This window comes from Macrotis lagotis, chromosome 6, assembly GCF_037893015.1.
Source record: "Macrotis lagotis isolate mMagLag1 chromosome 6, bilby.v1.9.chrom.fasta, whole genome shotgun sequence".
NCBI classification, from domain to species: domain Eukaryota; kingdom Metazoa; phylum Chordata; class Mammalia; order Peramelemorphia; family Peramelidae; genus Macrotis; species Macrotis lagotis.
Window position 1 is genome coordinate 224003551 of NC_133663.1, and position 19342 is coordinate 224022892.

The following is a 19342-nucleotide window of genomic DNA, read 5'->3' on the forward strand; positions in this document are numbered from 1 at the left end:
TACTCCTTTTCTACATTCCCACCAGATAGATACTGAGAGTGAGCATTCAGACAGCAAAATAGAGAGTTGGAATGATCCTCAGAAGCCATCTAGCCCAATCATCTTTGCAACTATCAAAATGGCAAAATTAATCTTCCTGCTCTCAGTAAACATGGAAAAGAGGACTATAAATGAAACATGTTGTATAAATTAACAAAGTTTTCTATGAATGGATTTTTTGTTAGCTGTTTTCTCAGAAGGGATAGGGAACTAGGAAATATCAGTAATATCTAGAACAAAACATCATTATAATTTTAAGAAATAAAAATAAAAGCAATGTGAAAAGACAGACAATATAAAGTCTCCTTTCTTTGACTTCACCCTCCTACAGAGTTGATAATGATAGGTCTGTGTCCTTTGCTTACCCCCAACATCTACCATAGGACAGCTAAGTGTGACAGTGGATAAGGTATTTGACCTGGAGTCAGGAAGACTCATTTTTCTGACCTCAAACACTTACTAGCTATGTCAACTTGGGCAAGTCACTTAAGCCTGTTTACTTCAATTTCTTGATCTGAAAAATGAAATGGAGAAGGAAATGGCAAACTAGTATTTTTGCCCCAAATAAGGTCATGAAGAGTTGGACACACCTGAAAAATGAGTGAACAACAAACTTATCATTATCACTTATGTGAATTTTTGCTCATAATTCTCCTAGGGCAATTACATTACAAGGGTAAAGTTGGACTTCCAAGTGGATGGAAAGGTTGCTGTCTGTCCTTTGATCTCAAAGAGGACTATGATATCAGGGAGGTGATGCCATGACATGCAAGTGAACTGGATTTGAGTGAGGGAGATGCTATGCTAAGTCACCAGCCTCACTTTCATTTAAGAGCCATCTAGGTCTAGTAACCAGATATGGAACAGGACCACTAGAGACGGCCCTGGATGCAATGAGAAACCTTGATCTTTTGACTGAGGCAGTGTCCATTCATTCAAACTAGCAGACCTCTTTGGTCTGGTAAGAAAGAAATTAAGCAAAAATGGATACTTTTTTTAGGTTTTTGCAAGGCAAACGGGGTTAAGTGGCTTGTCCAAGGCCACACAGCTAGGTAATTATTTAGTGTCTGAGGCCGGATTTGAACTCAGGTCCTTCTGACTCCAGGGCCAGTGCTCTATCCACTGCACCAACTAACTGCCCCAAGAATGGACACTTTTGAGTGGTTCAAAATAATAATAATTATTATTATAATACCTCAGGAGGAATACCTTAGGAAGAATGGGAGAGGCTAGGCTTGCTTTCTTACAGCTCCAATTCTGGTAATGGTAATAATGATGACATTGGGAAGGAAGGAACATTCAGAGTGAGGCTGTGTAGCATTATGGAAAGTGTCCTGGAACTGGAGTCAGGAGATAATCTCCCTTAGAATCCCCTCTTATGCTCAGTAGTTATGTGACCATAGCCAATTCATGTGACATATCAAAACCTCAGTTCCCTCATCTGCAAAATGGGGCTAGTCTCCCACCATTTTATAGAACATAAAATACAACTCTATATCCCAGAAGACAAGAGAAGTCAGAATATTGAATATAATTTACTCTTTTCTTGAGGTTTCAGAGTCACCTTTGTAAATGATGATCATCAAATTTTGTTGTGACATTGTAAAGAGCAGAGTACAGGAGAGACAGAATATCTGTCTCTCCACTAAATGCCCCCAAGCAGTTGTATGTTATTTCCCTTCTGTCCAAAGGTTAATTTCAGTTTATCTTTATCTTATACAGAACTCATTGGGTTTTGAGTAAAGTGTTAAGAAAAGTTTTACACTTAGTACACTTCTCAGTACTTGAGGCCATTTTTAAAAAATTTACTTTAACTGGCAAATTGCCTTCTGTGGGGGGTGGGGGGAGGGAAGTAAGATTAGGGGAAAAATTGTAAAACTCAAAATAAATAAAATCTTTAAAAAAAATTTACTTTAAAGCTTTCAGTAAAATTAAAAGTTCCAAATTATCCAGAAGATTCCCTGGTGCCTAAGCAATGCATTGCCATAGGATCTAATTGAAGATAAGGAGTGACCTAGTACATTATTTGGTATGGGGAATTTGTACTTTCTCTCCCTGGACAAGTCACATCCTTCTCTCTATGTAATCTTCAGAAAGTGTGGCCTAGGGCACTAGCAGAAAAAATGTCTTGCCCACTTGATCATATAACTGAACTACATCAGGAGGGCTTGAACCCAGACCATCCTGGTTCCAAGATCATTAATCTGTCCCCTGTATCATGATGCCTCTCATTCATTCTCTCTCTCTCTCTTTCATTATCTCTCTCTCTCTCTCTCTCTCTCTCTCTCTCTCTCTCTCTCCCCCCTCCTCTCTTTCCATAAATGTATATATTAATATATAATACATATAATTAGTGTGTATATATTATTAACACACTATATATGTGTATTAACACACATATATTGAGTATATGTAGTATATTGAGAATATAATAATGATAATAGAAATGATTTTCTAATCCTATGCAACTCTGCCTCTGTATGTATGTGTGTATAAATACACACACACACACACACACACACACACACATATAGAGGCAGTTAGGTACACCATGAGATAGAGTACTTAGTTCTAAAGTCAGTATGATTGTCTTTGTGAGTTCAAATCTGGCCTCAGACACTTACTAGCTGTGTGATGCTGGGCAAGTCACCTAACCCTACTTGTCTCTGTTTCTTCATCTAGAAAATGAGCTGAAAAAGGAAATGGCAGATCATTCCAATATCTTTACCAAGAAAATTCCAAGTGGGGTCACAAAGAGTCAAACATGACTAAAATGATTCAACAACAATGTTATAAATAAGGAGATATATGGATATACACACATACTATGTATGTATATTTAAGTAGAATTTTTTACCTGTTTCTCCCCATCATCCACTCTCTTGAAGGAATTCTTGTCCATGGTTACATATGGAATCTGACACTTCACTCCATGAAGCTCTGATGGATTGCTATATCTTATTTCACAGTCATTTTTCAGAGCCATAAATCTAGGTAGAGGCAATTCTTTAGGAACAGAATCAGATAAGCTCAAGTGAGACAATGTTAAGAACTCATCAAAAAAGATCACTTGATGACTCAAAATTTAATCACCTTAGAGGAAAAACTCCAAACTTTGAAAAATAGATTCAAACCTATGATTTTTCCAGAAAGAGGAATATTATAATGAGGATATAATAGAAATATGTTATGATTACATGAAGAGTATTTTCTGTGAAATTTTTAGGATTGCTATTGCTTCTTCATAGAATAAATCCAGTTTTCAGAACTGCTTCCCACTTTATCCCTTACTTAGTTCAGTATTAGGCTCAACATAGGTGCAAATCTAAAACTGGCCCATTTTTACATTTAAGGCCCATTTAAGGTGACACAGTCACCTTAAGAATGATTTTCTAATCCTATGCAATTCTGTCTCTCTGTATGTGAATTTTTTTATTCTAAAAATGTACTATTAACAAAAAATAAACATTTAAACAAACAAAGATGGACCAAGTCCACAGGAAGACTGAAGTTCAAAATCTAACCTGATTTCTACTGACTGTAGGACCATGGATATGTCATTTAAACTCAATGAGCCTCAGTTTCCTCATCTGAAAATAGGGGTACAATAATGTACACATCCTCACAGAATGGGTGTGAGCTTTGAATGAGATAATGCATGGAAAAAAAAGACTTTTCAAATGATAAAGAGCTATACAAATGCCAATTATTAACATCATCCATAAGCCCCAAGGCTCCAAATTCATCTGGTGTACTTCTGTAGGGAATCTTTATTCTGCACTTTCCATCTTGCTCTTGCAACTCAAGGATGAAAATGATATTGAACTATATAATTCAATCCAAAGTCCATAGAGTTTCCACTGTCGAAATCATTGGCTACAGCTCATATTATTTTTACATAAAACCTACAAGAGACTGTTGTGCTATAACTACGTGTCTTTCCAAAGTACAAAATAGCTCTGAAAAAGCTCATAATACTCATGTTCTCTTGGTTCTTGGCAGAATGAAGCATACTCTCTCCCAAATCAGTGCAACAATCACATGGCACAAAGAAATATAAAATGAATATAATATTAGAAAATATCCATAATCATTTGCATCTGTATCCATTGTTAATACAAGACAAATAAATGTTCTTTTGCCCTCCATCAGTTTTCCCTTCCAAAAATGCAGCTGCATCTCCAATGATTGATGCTGTGATAAAGCCAGAAAATATCTCAGTGATAGAAAACAAGGAGACAGGCAGCCCAAGGGTAAAAACAACCCTAGTTTTCTAACATTCCTATTAGGTCTCTTTCAGTTACTACACCCAAAGGAGATATGCATCTCAATCTCACTTGATCCAGGGGAGCAGACAACAAACAAATCCCTGTGTAAATCATCATCTAAGGACCCAAAGGAAATACTCCCATGTGTATCCTAAATAAGATACAAACAAGAATAACCAAACTGAAATAACACAAACCTTCTTTATAGAGAAAAAGAAGCCATTTTCAAATGTTTCCTTATCAATGAGTAAAATAAAAATTCATGACAATTAAGGGCCTAAAAAAATTCCAATATCTCAAAGGACCAGCACATAAAATATAATTCTAGGTTTCTGCTTTCAGAAGGGGATCTTCTTCAATTTAATTTATAAAGAAGTACAGCAGGATACACAGGGAGATGCCTCTGAACCTAGGCTAATCCTCCTAAGTTTGAAAACTTTCTAAAAATGCCTTTAAAAAAGATGTCTACAGAAACTGACTCCATATTCCCTCCTCTTCCTCTTCTTAACCCTCTGAAATCTCAATTAATCACTCTATTTGCTGATTTCAAATTTACCAGTGATCCCTTTATCTCTGTTTTTCTCAGTCTATATCCTTCTTATTGTATTTTTTAAATTTAATTTACTTTTTCCCTCCCTGCACTAAAGAGGCCACTTTTTGACATAGATAAACAATAGACAAACAAGTTGGCAGAGAAACAGGTATATAGACACAGATGCACATTCATACATATATATATATATATATAAATATATATTTATATATGTAAAACCATGCTATACATACTTATATTTATCAATTCTTTCTCTGGCAGTGAATAGCTTTCTCTGTAGCTTTTGATACTAATCCTGCTGGATAAATTCTCCTCTAGGTTTTCATGACAAAGGCCCTCTCCTAATTCTCCACCAATCTGTCTTACCACTCCTCAGTCATTTTTATCAGATCATTATCCATGTCCTGCCCCTTTAATGTGGGCATTCACCCAAGTTCTGTCCTAGACTCTCTTCTCTCTCTCTACATTTGAACTCATCATCTCCCTTGGGCTTAATTATTATGCCTATGCAGACAACTGCCAGATCTATATGTCCCATACCAAAAGCTCTCTTGAGATCCAGTCCTACATTATAAACTGTCCACTGAATATTCTGACCTGGATGCTTATAGGCATCTCAAAATCAAAGCAACTTTTTTTAAAGATTATCATTTTTCTTCTAAAAACCATTCCTTTTTCTGAACTCCTTATTTTTGTTGAAGGGATCATCATGATTCAGGTAAAGGAGTTCAGAATCTTAGAGTCATTCTTGATTCACTCTCTCCTACCCTACAAACTCAAATAGTTAAAAAAAGTCTCATTCATTCTATAATCTACAAACTTTCATCCAACTCCTTTCTTTTTCCCCATCTACCATCATAGTTCAGGCTCTCATTAATCTTCATTTGTGCTATTGCAACAGTCTTTTCGTTTGTGTTTTTGTTTGTTTTTTTCAACAGTCTTCTAATTGATCTCTTTCTGTGGCATTCTTCCCCTTTCCAGTACATCTTTCAAATAGCTGACAAAGATATTCCTAAAGCACATATCTGGCCATGTCATTCCCCTGGTTAAAAACTCCTTTTATCTATTATCTCTAGAATCAAAGATTTAGACTGAAAAGGACTTCAGAAGTTAATGAATCTAATTCTCTCATTATACAGGTAAGAAAACTAAAGTACAGAGAAGTTGTAACTTGCCCAGGGTCACACAGCTAGTTAGTGGTGAGGCAGGATTTGTACTTGTCTACACTGTTCAGGACAGACCAATGCTCTATCCACTATACAACAGAGCCCTTAAATAATATCAAATACTAATTCCTTTGACATTTAAACCTTTTCAGAATCTGACTCCAACCAACATTTCCCACTTTATTGGAAGCTATTAGTGGCCTAGAACTCAATTCAAATGTGCTTCATATACTTACTCGTTGTTGTAAGGATCAGTTTAGAATCACAAAACATTCAGCACATCTGCCACACAGTTTTCTTTCTTTTTTTTGACACAGCAATGGAGTTAAGTGACTTGCCCAAGGTCACACAGCTAAGTAAGTATTAAGTATCTGAATTCACATTTGAACTCAAGTCCTCCTGACTATCCACTGGGCCACCTGCCATATAGTTTTAATAAGCACTTGCTCCTTTCCCTTGCTTGTTCCCCTTCCAACTGACTCCATGGACTGTCTTATTATATTTGGCATTATCTCATTTGATCCTCACAACAACCAGGTGAGAGTGGTGTGCTGAAAACCCAGACAAAGAAGAGTAACAAGGAGGGTTTGTTTCTAGGCAATAGGGAAGGAATCACTATAAAGGGGATAGAGTGGAGGTGAGAGAGAGTGGGAAAGCTGTTAGATGAGCAGATTGCATGAACAATGAGAGGGGTTAACATTGGGAAGGAGTAAGATTACTTCATGAGAAACAAGCATAAAGATAGAGAAAGTTAAATGACAGGAGATGAGAAAGAGGAGGAAAAGGAGTTTATCACTAATGGACTCAATTTTTTTCCAAAATATGTGAGGCACACTTCTCAGTTGAAAAAGCATGAGATCTGAAGAGGGATGAAAGGGTTTACAAGAACTGCTTGTAGAGGGTGAAAGGATAAATTGATAAAAACAAGTGTAAAAGGATTGCCATGAAGTAAGTGTGAATAAGGCCAAGATACTTGTAAGTTACTGACTGAAATGGAGTAATATTGAATAGGAGGCATATTTAAAATAGTCAAAAAGACTTGGTCTTTGGGTTTTGTATAGAAAGAGAAGAAACAGTCATTCCAGTCAGGAATCACTTGGGGGATAAAGGTAGTGGAAGACTCTAGTCTTTACCTCAGTCTCCTTCCCCTGGCTGGAAGGGAACCTTATACACTTTGAAAAAGTCAGGATTTGAGTTTTCCCATTGACTCATAGTCCTAACACTATCCCCAGAACAGCTACCACAGTGTCTGCTTTGGAATCAAGCTAGGCACACTGAAGACACACTCTACAAGGAGCCTAGGAGAACACCTGAGAACTCTGGCAAAAAGGACTCCCAGTAGCTGTGAGTTAATCCTTTAGCAAACTTGAGCCCATTTTCCCCTGGATTCCATATGTGACAAAGTATAGCAAAGATTTTTTTTTTTGGGGGGGGGGTCGAGGTGTTTGTAACAATAGTTTTTACTATATCACCTTGGTAAGTACCCCTTTTCTAATAACTACTTAATTCTACCTCACTAATTCATATTAACTTATGGTGGAAAGCACACTGGTTGGGACTATACAACCTCCACAACCTATTTCTAGGTCCCAGAGAAGGACAAGGAGTATCCTTATAACTGTTTTCTGAGGACTTAATATGACCAAGTGAGTATTAATTTGGAAAATATTTCCAGGATATGTGTTACAATTATACTAAACCAAAATTTGCCTAATAATTTACCCAGCTTCACTACCAATTCCACACAATGGAGTTAGGCAAAAGCTAAAACATTCATGGAGATGATTTATGTAATAGTCCCAAAGTTTATCAAACAAATCTGAATTTTTTCAATTATCCAAATGTTTTTGCAATACAGATTACTTTCAGTAAATAGGAAGGTTTTGCATGCATAAGCAAGCACAAAAGTTCCCATAAAATACATTAATCATCCATACCTATGAGTAGGTGTGGTTGAAGTCTCCATTGCCCTTTACAGAGAGTTCAACCACAGGGTGTTTGTTACTGAACTGGAAAGATCTGTGTTTGTTGAACAAAGATTGAGGTAATAGCTTAATAACAGTCAACAACCCATATGATTCAAAGTGGCAGCTTCAGACCTGGTTCACATTTGCCCTCACTGCTCTTTAGAACAGAAGTAAAAGTTGAATGCAAATAACTCCTCTTCAGAGATCTTTACCTGTGACATTTAGGCCTAAAATATAACAGCACCTATCTCTCGGGGTTGTTGTGAGAATCAAATGAGATAATTGTAAATGCTGCATATATTATTATTATTGTTATTATTATTATATCAGAATAATTTTGGGGTATACTTTAACTCTGGATCAGATAAACAAAAGCAGCTTTAAACTTTAATACTAAACAGGAACAAATGACATTTTAACAATCTTAGATTTGTGGCTAATTCTTCATATATACATTTAAAGATGTTGCATTTTATTTCTCTCTACAGATTCAAGTCCAAATCCAAACAATTAATTCAGCCTAAAACAAATATGAGCAAAAATGGCAAGATGTTTAAATGTTCTCTTACATAAAATACATTTCACTGATAAAGCAGATATATTTTACAAGTCACTGCACAGCAAAACTTAGATGTCATTTAAAATAGCATTGAAATTTCTGCTCATCCTAAATCTGTCCAATATTCAATTTTGTGGAATTTATAGATCCTAGAACAACAAGCTTTTCTAATCATTCCTACATCTTAGTCAGTCACCAAGCATTTATTGAGGACTTATATTTGCCAGATATTGTACAAAACACACAATAAATGAAGAGGGGACTGTTTAATAGCCAAATTATAAAATGGTATTCACTGATTCAGACTCAAGGAGTCATTATAAATTAAACTTTTATATGTACATTATTTCTTTAACACCATCAATCAAATAATCAATAAATGGACATTTATTAAGTATCTATCATGTTCCAGTTACTGAAAAAGTATGGAGGGATACAAAAAGAGGCAAAAAGGAGATACAAAAAAGAGATTCCTCTCTTTTTTTTTCTATGACTTGGAAGCAAGGAGTTCACAATCTAATGGGGGGGGAAACAATATGAATATGAAAATATACAAAGCAATATCTATAAAGGATAAATAGGAAGGGATAGACTGGTTATCTATGAGGTTCTTTCCTATGACAGATGCCAAGAAGAGAAAGGAGAAAGTTGTGCAAACAAAAGCATAAACAGAATAGACATACCTAAAAGAAACTTCAAAAAAAATTCCCAGAAAGTGAGAGAAAGCTCTGCTGGGTGATGAGATTTACACTGTGAAACACTTACCACATTTAATACTCTCTACTCGTACAGGAAGACCAGATTGTGCTGCAGCAATTAATTTCAAGGCTACATAAAACTGTGTTGGACCAAAATAACCCACACGTTTTGCACCACACAGTTCTGTGATCTGAAAATGAATAGATAGAGAACATTGAGAATCATGTTTCTTAAAAAAAAAACCTCCATCTTGTTTTTGAGAAATCTTAAGTTACAAGCATCTATTAATATATACTAAATTGTTTTTTCTCCTATTAACAGTATGTCTCTAAATTAGGTAATTATTTTAGATTCTGTGTGCTCATTAAGCCATGCTATTTTAAGATCCAATAGAGATTCTTCCTTTTTCTCCCTAAGACATAGAAGCAAAATAAAAACAACATAAAATGGCTGCTATCCATCCTGGACGAATAGAGTTGGCTCTTCAGGGGGTAATATCTTCCAATACAAATTATCTGAAAAATTATTAGGAATAAAGGAATCGGTGATTATTACTATGTGTGAATTATATAGACATTGAAAACTCTAAACAACTTTTTTAAATTCTCCTTTAATAGCAAGCTTTCCAGATAGAAGGCAAATCATAAAATTGTATGTCTTTATTTCTTCAGGAAAAAAAGGGTGGAATGACATTAACGTGAGTAGCTAAATGACAAAGTGGATAGAAGACTGAACTCAGAATCAGGAAGCCATGTTCTCTTGAGTTCAAATATGACTTCAGACATTACTTAGCTATATGATCCTTGGTAAGTCATTTAACCCTGTTTGTCTCAGTTTTCCCATCTGTAAAAATGAGCTGGAGAAGGAAACAGCAAATCACATCAATATCTCTGCCAAGAAAATCCCAAATGAGGTCATAAGGAATAGGACATGACTGAACAACAATAAATAATAGAAAGGAAGAGAAAAAGAGGCATATATAAGACAGACTTTAATCTTTTGCAGTTGCAGGGACAGAAATGAAGTAGTTACTTCCACTGTCACAGTTTGAAACCCAGAAATCAGTATAGACACTTGCAAATTAACTTTTCCCTATTTACTAAATGTTAGTAAAGTTCTCCCAACAGACTTTAATCAGGACTTCAGGTGCATTTGAAAAAATCAAAAACTCCCAAATCACATGAATTTCTTTGAAAAACTCAATGTAACTCCCCAGCCTGGCATATCATAAAAATAAATTATTTATTGTGTCTAGACAGGAGATAGTTTACAAGGTAACCATCTTTACAAGGTAAAGGTTTACAAGGTAACCATACAAGAGGAAAAGATGTTTACTTCCCATTCTCCCCAGGGAATAGTTCAAGTCACAGAATAGTTATTAAAGACCCAAGAAAGTAACACTGTAACTTGGTTTGGCTCTTTATGTCTTCAGTGTGTATTATAGTGGGAAAAACTTTGGCTTTAGTTAGAGACCAGGTACAAATCTATATACTAACTTATCAGGCCTTAAGTTAGTCACTGAACCTCTTTAGGCCTCATTTTCATCATCTGTAAAATGAGGGTGCTGTACTGGATGGCCTCTAAAAATAGATCCTATGAGCTTCTGGTCTCCCCATTTCTGTACCCTTTCTCCTTCTTTGATGGTTCTCCTAGTTCCAGGTCTAAAACCCACAATCTCTCACTTCACCCTTTTATCACAACTCAGTCCCAAGATAGGGACTGATAAACTCAACAACACTAATATGTCATATAAACCTTAAAACTTAAAGTGTTTTCTTGATTTCAGATATATTTCCTTTTTAGCAGAAAGTCTTAAACAAAAGGGATAAATCTCCTCTAAAGCTAAGAGTTTGGGGTATCGGTGAACTGGAAGTGGGTTTGGGGGAAGATTGCAAAAAGCCTGAAATAAAACTTCCCCTGAATGAATTACATACATTTTCATCTGAATCAAAATATAGAATCTATTTTTAAGAAAGTACCAGATATCAACTTCTGGCCAAGATGATGGAGAGAAGCTGGATATCCCTCAGAACTAACATAAATCAAGCCTCTTAACAGAATTTCAATTAACAAAACCCAGAAAAAGAAGTTAGGAGAACAAATCTCCCAACAAGGTCTTTCTCAGGGGAGAGTGGGTAAACCAGGGGCAGAGAGCAAAGAGCCATACCAGGGGTGCCAGGGTGAAGCCTAGGAACTAACCTGAGACCAGCTGTGGAGGCTTTGACTGTGTGAGTGGAGGATGAGGGAGCTCCAGTAGGGCTGGAAGGGGAATTCCAGCACAGAAAGTTGCAGAGCACAGCTAGATATCAATCTGCTCTGCTTAGCTGGACTAGAGGACCAGGGCTATTGGCCCCATACTTTCTTCTTCCCAGAACAAACAGAGTAACAACCCCCCTACACTCCCCAAGCTCAGGTGTGGGCAGCAGAGCTCTCTAAGTAGAATAAGGAGATTAACTATCTAGCCTTAAGTCCTAGTCCACATTGTTCCCAGGCCTAGGGAGTGGGCCACAAATCAAAGTCACAGACACTCTAGAGAAAGCAACCAGCACCCCCCCCCCACTGGCCAGCCCACTTGGAGTTACTAAACCTAGTTAGCAAAGTCTCTAGGGATCTCAACACCAAAGGTCTGTGAACCAGCACCTCCCCAACACAAGATCCTAGAAAAATGAAGAAAAGCCAGAAGAAAGGTGGTTCTATACAAAACCACCTTGAAGTCAAAGATCCTAACTTGGAGAGATCTAGAACTTTTGAGGAAAATATGAATTGGTCTCCAGCCCAGAAAGGCTTCTTAGAAGAAATCAGGAAGGAGTTTAGAAGTGAATTGGGGGGCGGCTAGGTGGCATAGTGGATAAAGCACTGGCCTTGGAGTCAGGAATACCTGGGTTCAAATCTGGTCTCAGACACTTAATAATTACCTAGTTTGTGGCCTTGGGCAAGCCACTTAACCCCATTTGCCTTGCAAAAAAACTTAAAAAAAAAGAAGTGAATTGGAAAAATTGGGAAAAGAAACTCAAGAGAAAATTAACACTTTGCAAGAAAAAACTAACAACTCACAAGAAAACAAATCCTGGAATGTGATTTTTCTGAAGAGCAAGGGAGCTTGGAATGCAGCCAAGAATTCACTATCCTGCAAAACTGAGCCTTCTCTTCCAGGGGAAAAGATGGACATTTAATGAAATAGAAGACATCTAACATTTCAAACAGGAGACTGAAGAGACACATGAAAAAGGTAAAATAAAGGGAAATGAAAAAACTGCTATCCAATAAAATGAAACTGGTTATATCCCCACCTTGGAGAAAGAATCTCATAACTCTTGAGAATTGTACCACTATTAGAGAGACTATACCTAACCAGAAATAATGGACATTCATGACTTAATCATGACTCTGATAGAATGATTTAAAAACAAAATCTCCTTTAAAAAGGGGGACAGTAAAGAGATGGGAAGAAAGAGGAGACTGAATGGGTTGAATCACATTACATAAATAGATACAAAGGACCTATTGTAATAAGAGAGAAGAAGGGAGGAGGTAAGAACCACCTGAAACTTACTCTCATCAGATTTGACTCAAAGTTAACAAATATACACTCAGTTAAGTTAAGAAACTTATCTTACCTTTCAAGTACTAAAAGGGGAAAGGGGGAAGGGAAGGAAAAGAGGAACTAACAGATGGAAGGGAAGGAAGAAAGGATAAAGGGAAAGGGAAAAACGGGAGGGGGTTGGATATAAGGAGGCAAACATGCTGAAGGAGGTGGTATTCAGAAACAAAATACTGGGAAATATGGATAAAGTGAAAAAAAGGGGGCAATAAGCACAGGGAAGAAAGAATGGAGGGCAATAAAGGTGAGTGATTATTACTTTGAATGTGAATGGGATGAGCTCTCCCATAAACATAAATGAATAGCAGAGTGAATTAAAACCAGAATCCTACAATATGCTGTTTATAAGAAACTCATTTTAAGCAGAGTTACATATAGAGTAAAGGTAAAAGGTTAGAGCAAAATATATTTTGCTTCAGCTGAAGTGAAAAAGGCAGGGGTAGCAATACTTATTTCAGACAAAACAGTTGCAAAAATAGATCTCATTAAAAGAGATAAGGAAGGAAACTGTTGTGCTCCTTTACCAGTCATATGTTGAGTCCCACTTCTAGACTCCCTCAATCTTCCCCAGGTGAGCACTGGAGGGACAGGAGACAAGGATGACAAAGGAGACAAGTACTCCATCAAGATCTCCAAGTGCTCCAAGTAATCTGTTTATTTACTAAAACACCAGTGCTTAAATACCTTTCCAATCTTTAATCCACTCCCACTACACTTAGCAAGATGTTCAAGGACACCAGGTGAAGATAATTTACAATGTTCCCACACACAATGGTTCCTAACATATCCTCCTTCTTGTTTTTGAAACTAAATTATTACATAATGAATGCCATATAAATTGTAAACAAAAGTTCAAAAATAGTATACACAAATGTCAATTTAACAAAAACGATATTCCCACATTCCTTGAGATACATTTTATCCCCAATATACAAAGATTACAAAGTTTTTCTTTTGTCAACAAAAAAATCTTTCAAAGCAATCAAATTAAAAACCCAAACTAAAAGGAGTAACATTTAACTTTACCTAACTATTTCAGAGTTTAGACACTAATACAAAAAAATTCTTTTGTATTTCAAAGTTATCAAAGTGAGATTATTGGGCACCCTGGCCGGCACCAAAATCTCAAAATATAGAAACATTTTCCCATCTCTCCAGGCCAGTGGAGAGATGTAAAAACATCCTATTGATGATTAAATACACACACACACACACACACACACACACACACACACAAAATATTAGCCATAAGCATAGGCTACATTTGAAAGACAAAATTGAAATATCCCAATCCCAGAAAAAAAATCTTCTTCCCCCTTTTTCTTAACTAATTAAACCATGAAGCTTCCCAATCAATAATCTATTGAAAAAGTAGTCATTGCCCAATCCCCTCTCCTCCCCAAACCAGAAAGAAGGTATGGGAGTCCCTTGATTTCTAAAATAAGTTTTTTGAGACATGTGTTTGAGTTTCAAAGTTCCAAAAATGAAAGATTTCCCTTCTCCCTCCCTCTCCCTCTGCGGAGGGTGAGGGCAGCAGAGAATGAGAGAGAGCATTTGAAATTACTTAAGATGTTGACAGTACAATTTGGAGTTGTTGCATTTTGTGAACAGTAACCATCACCATAACAAACTGTGACACCTTCGCTCTCAACACAGGAACAGCAGCTAGTGTTCAATTCACAGCCCTCTGCTACTGGAGCATCAGCCGAGGTGCAGCTGGCTGTAGGTTGGAAAGTGAAACCTCGTTGTGGCTTCTGGAATGCAATTCATCAATGACATCAGGTCTGTGTCAAAGTCTGTGTCAAGGTCTGCATCAGCAATGAAAGCTCTCTGAAGTTGACCATAGATTTAGGGGTTTGGATCATGCTTAACACGCATAGAGCAATCAGACCAGCAGCCATGGTCCCATTCATGGCACTGGTATGGATTCCTGCTGAGCAAGAAGGATCATCCCCTATGGCACTGCCTCCAAGACTCTACTTCCCACTGACTCCTCAATGTTAAATACTTAATTGTTTTCTCACTTATACTCATTCCTCTTTGTTTAAAATAAGCTCCCTAAATAGCAAATCAACCTGTTACTTTCTCCAGAGTCCTCCACTCTGGAATGTCACCTGGTTCTCTTGCTTCTATCTGCTATGTCCTTTTACTGGACTTTACTCAGATAACTCTACCTTTATTGTCCCTTTACAGTTCAGTCTCTTTACTGGATGTCATATGTTGAGCACCACTTCTGGACTCCCTCAATCTTCCCCAGGTGAGTGAGCATTTGAGGGGTGGGAGACAAGGATGACAAAGGAGACAAGTACTGCATCAAGATCTCCAAGTGCTCCAAGTACTCTGTTTATTTACTAGAATACAAGTGCTTAAATAACCCTTCCCATATTCTAATCCACTTCCACTCCCATAGCACTTAGCAAAGACAAGACTCTGGTGTTCAAGGACACCAGGTAAAGATAATTTACAACGCTCCCACACACAATGGTTCCTAACAGTTAATTATATCCTCCTAAAGGTAGCACAGACAATGAAGCAATTTCAATATTAAACATGTATGCACCAAGTGGTATAGCATCCAGATTCATAGAGGAGAAGCTGAATGAGTTACAGGAAGACAAAGACAGCAAAACTCTACTGGTGAGAGACCTCAACTACCTGCTCTCAGATTTAGATAAATCTAACCATAAAATAAACAAGAAGGAAGTTAAGGAGGTAAATAGAATGTTAGAAAACCTAGGCATGTGAGACCTTTGGAGAAAACTGAATGGGGATAGAAAGGAATATCCTTTTATCCTGCTGAACATGACACTTACACAAAAATTGACCATGTACTAGGGCATAAAAACTTTATAATTAAATGCAGAAAGGCAGAAATAGTGAACACATCTTTCTCAAATCACATACAATAATGGGCCATGGAAAGATAAAACTAATTGGAAACTAACTGGAAAAACTAAATAACCTCATTTTAAAGAATGAGTATCCACTCCAAACAACAAATTATATAAAGAATTATATAAATTATATAAAGAATGTTTTCATCCTGAATAATGACAGTAACAAGACAACATAACAAAACTTATGGGATACAGCCAAGGCAATTGTCAGGGGATATATTATATCTTTAAAAGCTTACATGGGGACGGCTAGGTGGTGCAGTGGATAGAGCACTGGCCCTGGAGTCAGGAGTACCTGAGTTCAAATACAGCCTCAGACACTTAATAATTACCTAGCTGTGTGGTCTTGGGCAAGCCACTTAACCCCATTGCCTTGCAAAAAAAAACCTAAAAAAAAAGCTTACATGAATAAATTAGAGAAAGAGGAAACAAATAAACTAAACAGGCAACTAAAAAATTAGAGAAAGAACAAATTAAAAACCCCCAATTAAATACAAAATTAGAAATTCTAAAAATTAAAGGAGAAATTAATAAAATAAAAACAAGAAAATTATTGAATAAATACAACCTCAGATGAATTTGATTAAAAAAAAAGAAGAAAACCAAATTGTTAGTATCATAAATGAAAAAGGTGAACTCACCAGCAATGAGGAGGAAATTAAAGAATAATTCAGAATTATTTTGCCCAACCACATGTCAATAAATTTGATAATCTAAGTGAAATGGAAGAATATCTGCAAAAATATAAGTTGCCCGGGTTAAATGAAGAAGAAATTAAATACTTAAATAACCCTAACTCAGTAAAAGAAATTCAACAAGCTGTTATTGAACTCCCTAAGTAAAAATCTCTAGGGCCAGGTAGATTCACAAGTGAATCCTATCAAACATTTAAGGAACAATTGGTTCCAATTCTATATAAACTCTTTGGAAAAACAGATGAAGACAGAACTCTGCCTAACTCTTTCTATAACACTAATATGGTGCTGATACTTAAACCAGGAAGAGTCAAAACAGAGACAGAAAATTATAGACCTACCTCCCTGATGAACATATAAACATATGTGTGTGTGTGTGTTTATATATATATATGTATATATATATATAATATATGCAAAAATCTTAAACAAAATAGAATAAAATAAAATCTTAGCAAAATGACTACAGCAAGTTAACACTAGGAAAATACACTAAGACCAAGCAGGATTTATCCCAGGAATGCAGGGTTGGTTCAATATTAGGAAAACTGTTAGTAAAATTAACTATATCAATAACAAACCTAACAGAAATCATGATTATCTCAGCTTATCCCCACTGCATATAATGCTTGTTGATGGTTTCAGATAGATACTGCTTATTATTCTAAGGAACAACTCCTTTATTCCTATGCTCTCTGGTGTTTTCAGTAGGAATGGGTGTTGTACTTTGTCAAAGGTTTTTTTCAGCATCTATTGATGCTTAAATAATTCTCTAAAGACAGCTGGTGATATAAGAGAAAGTACTAGATGTGGAGTCAGGAAAACCTGAGTTGAAACCCCATTTTATTTACCTCTTAGCTGTGCAAGTCACTTAACCATTGTTTGCCTCAGTTTCCTCAACTATAAAAAGAATAGCACCCAGTTCGCAAGAGGTTGTGAGGATCAAAAGAGATATTTTTTTTTGTTATTGTTTTTTGAAAGCACTTAACATAATGTCTCACACTTTACAATGTTATTTTCCCCCTCCTTCCCTCTTTAAAATTAGCAAAACACTTTTATCATATAACTGGTATAAATCAGAAAGAGATTTACAGGTGTTATTATCTCCATTTTGAAGATTAGGAAAGATTAAATGATTTGTCCAAGGTCACACAGCTAATGTCTGAGACAAGTTTTGAATTCATGACTTCTGGTTCCAGTATTCCTTATTCCATGCTGCATCTGGAGATAATACAGTGATCACTGGCACCACAATGCTGCAGTATTCCTAAACATTAAGAAATATCAGCAATTAGACTAGCCCCAATTCAGGCTCTCGATCAAAATCATTCTAAGAAAATTAATAAAGGCCTTTAGGTATTTGAATTGAGCTATGGAGTTCCACTGGATAAAATTATAAAAATCACTACAAAATCAGAGAAACTTAAAACATTTTATTATCCAGATATTTTAATGGAATTTACAAGTAGGAAATTCAGTTGCTTTCTGTTTACAAGAAGAACCACTGAAACTTAGTATTCATAAAAAAAATTCTAAAAATCAACACAATAGATAAAAACACATAAAAGAGGTGAAGATGAGTCCAAGAGAGAAAAACCAAAAAGGAATTAACATTTCTAGAGTTTCCAGTCTCCAAAGAAAAGAAATCACAGAATCTTGGGATTTAGAAAGAGAAGACTGGAGATTATCTAACCTAACTCCTTCATTTTATAGATGAGATTCAAAGAGTATCCAAGTAATAAATATCAGACTTGAGCCCCAATCCTTAGACCAAAAGTCAATGTTCTTTCCACTAAATCACACAGTCTCCAAATTCAAGTTAAGCACCTAAGTGGGACAATGAATAAAACAGTGGTCCTAGAATCAGGAGAACTTGAATTCAAATCTGTCATCAGTCACTTATTAGCTGTGTGACCTTGGGTAAGTCATTTAACCCTTCTGTCTCTAAAACAAAACAAAATAAAAGGTTAAGCAATTGATGCTATAGCAGAACTCCAGTATCTAAAAAACCAACTAATTTTGCAAGGAATTTTCCTTTTTTCTTTCTTTGTTACTTTCTTCCTTCCTTTCTCTCTTTCTTTTTAAAATAAGTCACAGCACCATAACTGGCTTAAATCATTGGTTGAAAAGTTCTAATGCCAACATCACGATATTAAAGGATGTGTTGTTCAACCCAAGCCAACAATGGACCCTTTTAGCAGGTGGTATTTTTGTAATTGTTCCTTAATGATGGTCCAAATTGACTAGCTTTTTCTAACACAAAATCAAGGAGTGGAAAATGTTTCAATTTTCTTCTCCAATCTAAACTCCAAGAGCTTCTGACCTCTCCAACTCCCCAGCTTAAGTTGCAAATTGAGCAAATTTCCAATACTTCACTGGAACCTATGGTCCCAAGTTTGTTTTCTCAGGTGGAGAGCCAGGGGTCCAAAGCCAAGGAAGAGATGGATCGAACTGAGCTTACAGATGTGGTGTCAGAATGCTGGACAGGGACCAGTGAAACTGGAGAAACGGTAACAAAGAGTGAAGAGTGTGGTTTACTCAAAATAGATTTCCTCCCACCTACCTTAGGGAGAGTGAACTGCCATACTCAGACCATATCAACACATATCAACTTAAAGACTCTTTTGATCCTCACCCAGAAACACTACTGCCTTTCCGATCAGAAACCTAATCTTTTTTTCCAGTCTAAGTGAACAGAATTGTTCAAGTCATAGAATGAAAATACCCATTCCATATTTCCTTATTTTAAAAAATGGGTTTTTAATTTATTTTTAGATCATTTGTATGCAGACTGAAGTTGAAGAAAGAGTACCAGATTTGTAGTCAAGAATCAAGTTCAGTCTTGACTAATAAATATTAGCCATTTGACCTTTGCTGAGTCAATGAATAGCTCTGAGA

At 36.2% G+C, this 19342-nt stretch overlaps 1 protein-coding gene and 1 long non-coding RNA gene across 16 annotated transcripts in view; one reads left to right on the top strand and one right to left on the bottom strand.

Moving 5' to 3' along the window:
- The window catches only part of REPS2 (RALBP1 associated Eps domain containing 2), a 260871-nt gene that overhangs the window by 155560 nt on the left and 85969 nt on the right, over window positions 1-19342 (bottom strand). For all 14 annotated transcript variants that reach the window (XM_074192348.1, XM_074192359.1, XM_074192358.1 and 11 more), the window contains exons 2-3: window positions 9318-9441; window positions 2897-3045 (exon numbers count right to left, since the gene is read on the bottom strand). In XM_074192348.1, coding sequence (XP_074048449.1) covers window positions 2897-3045; window positions 9318-9441 — 273 coding nt within the window. The remainder of the gene's footprint in view (window positions 1-2896; window positions 3046-9317; window positions 9442-19342) is intronic.
- Window positions 1-19342, top strand: part of LOC141491430 (uncharacterized) — a 46634-nt gene that overhangs the window by 15195 nt on the left and 12097 nt on the right. For both annotated transcript variants that reach the window (XR_012469602.1, XR_012469603.1), the window contains 2 exons: window positions 9923-10057; window positions 15046-15109. This is a non-coding gene — a long non-coding RNA (uncharacterized LOC141491430). The remainder of the gene's footprint in view (window positions 1-9922; window positions 10058-15045; window positions 15110-19342) is intronic.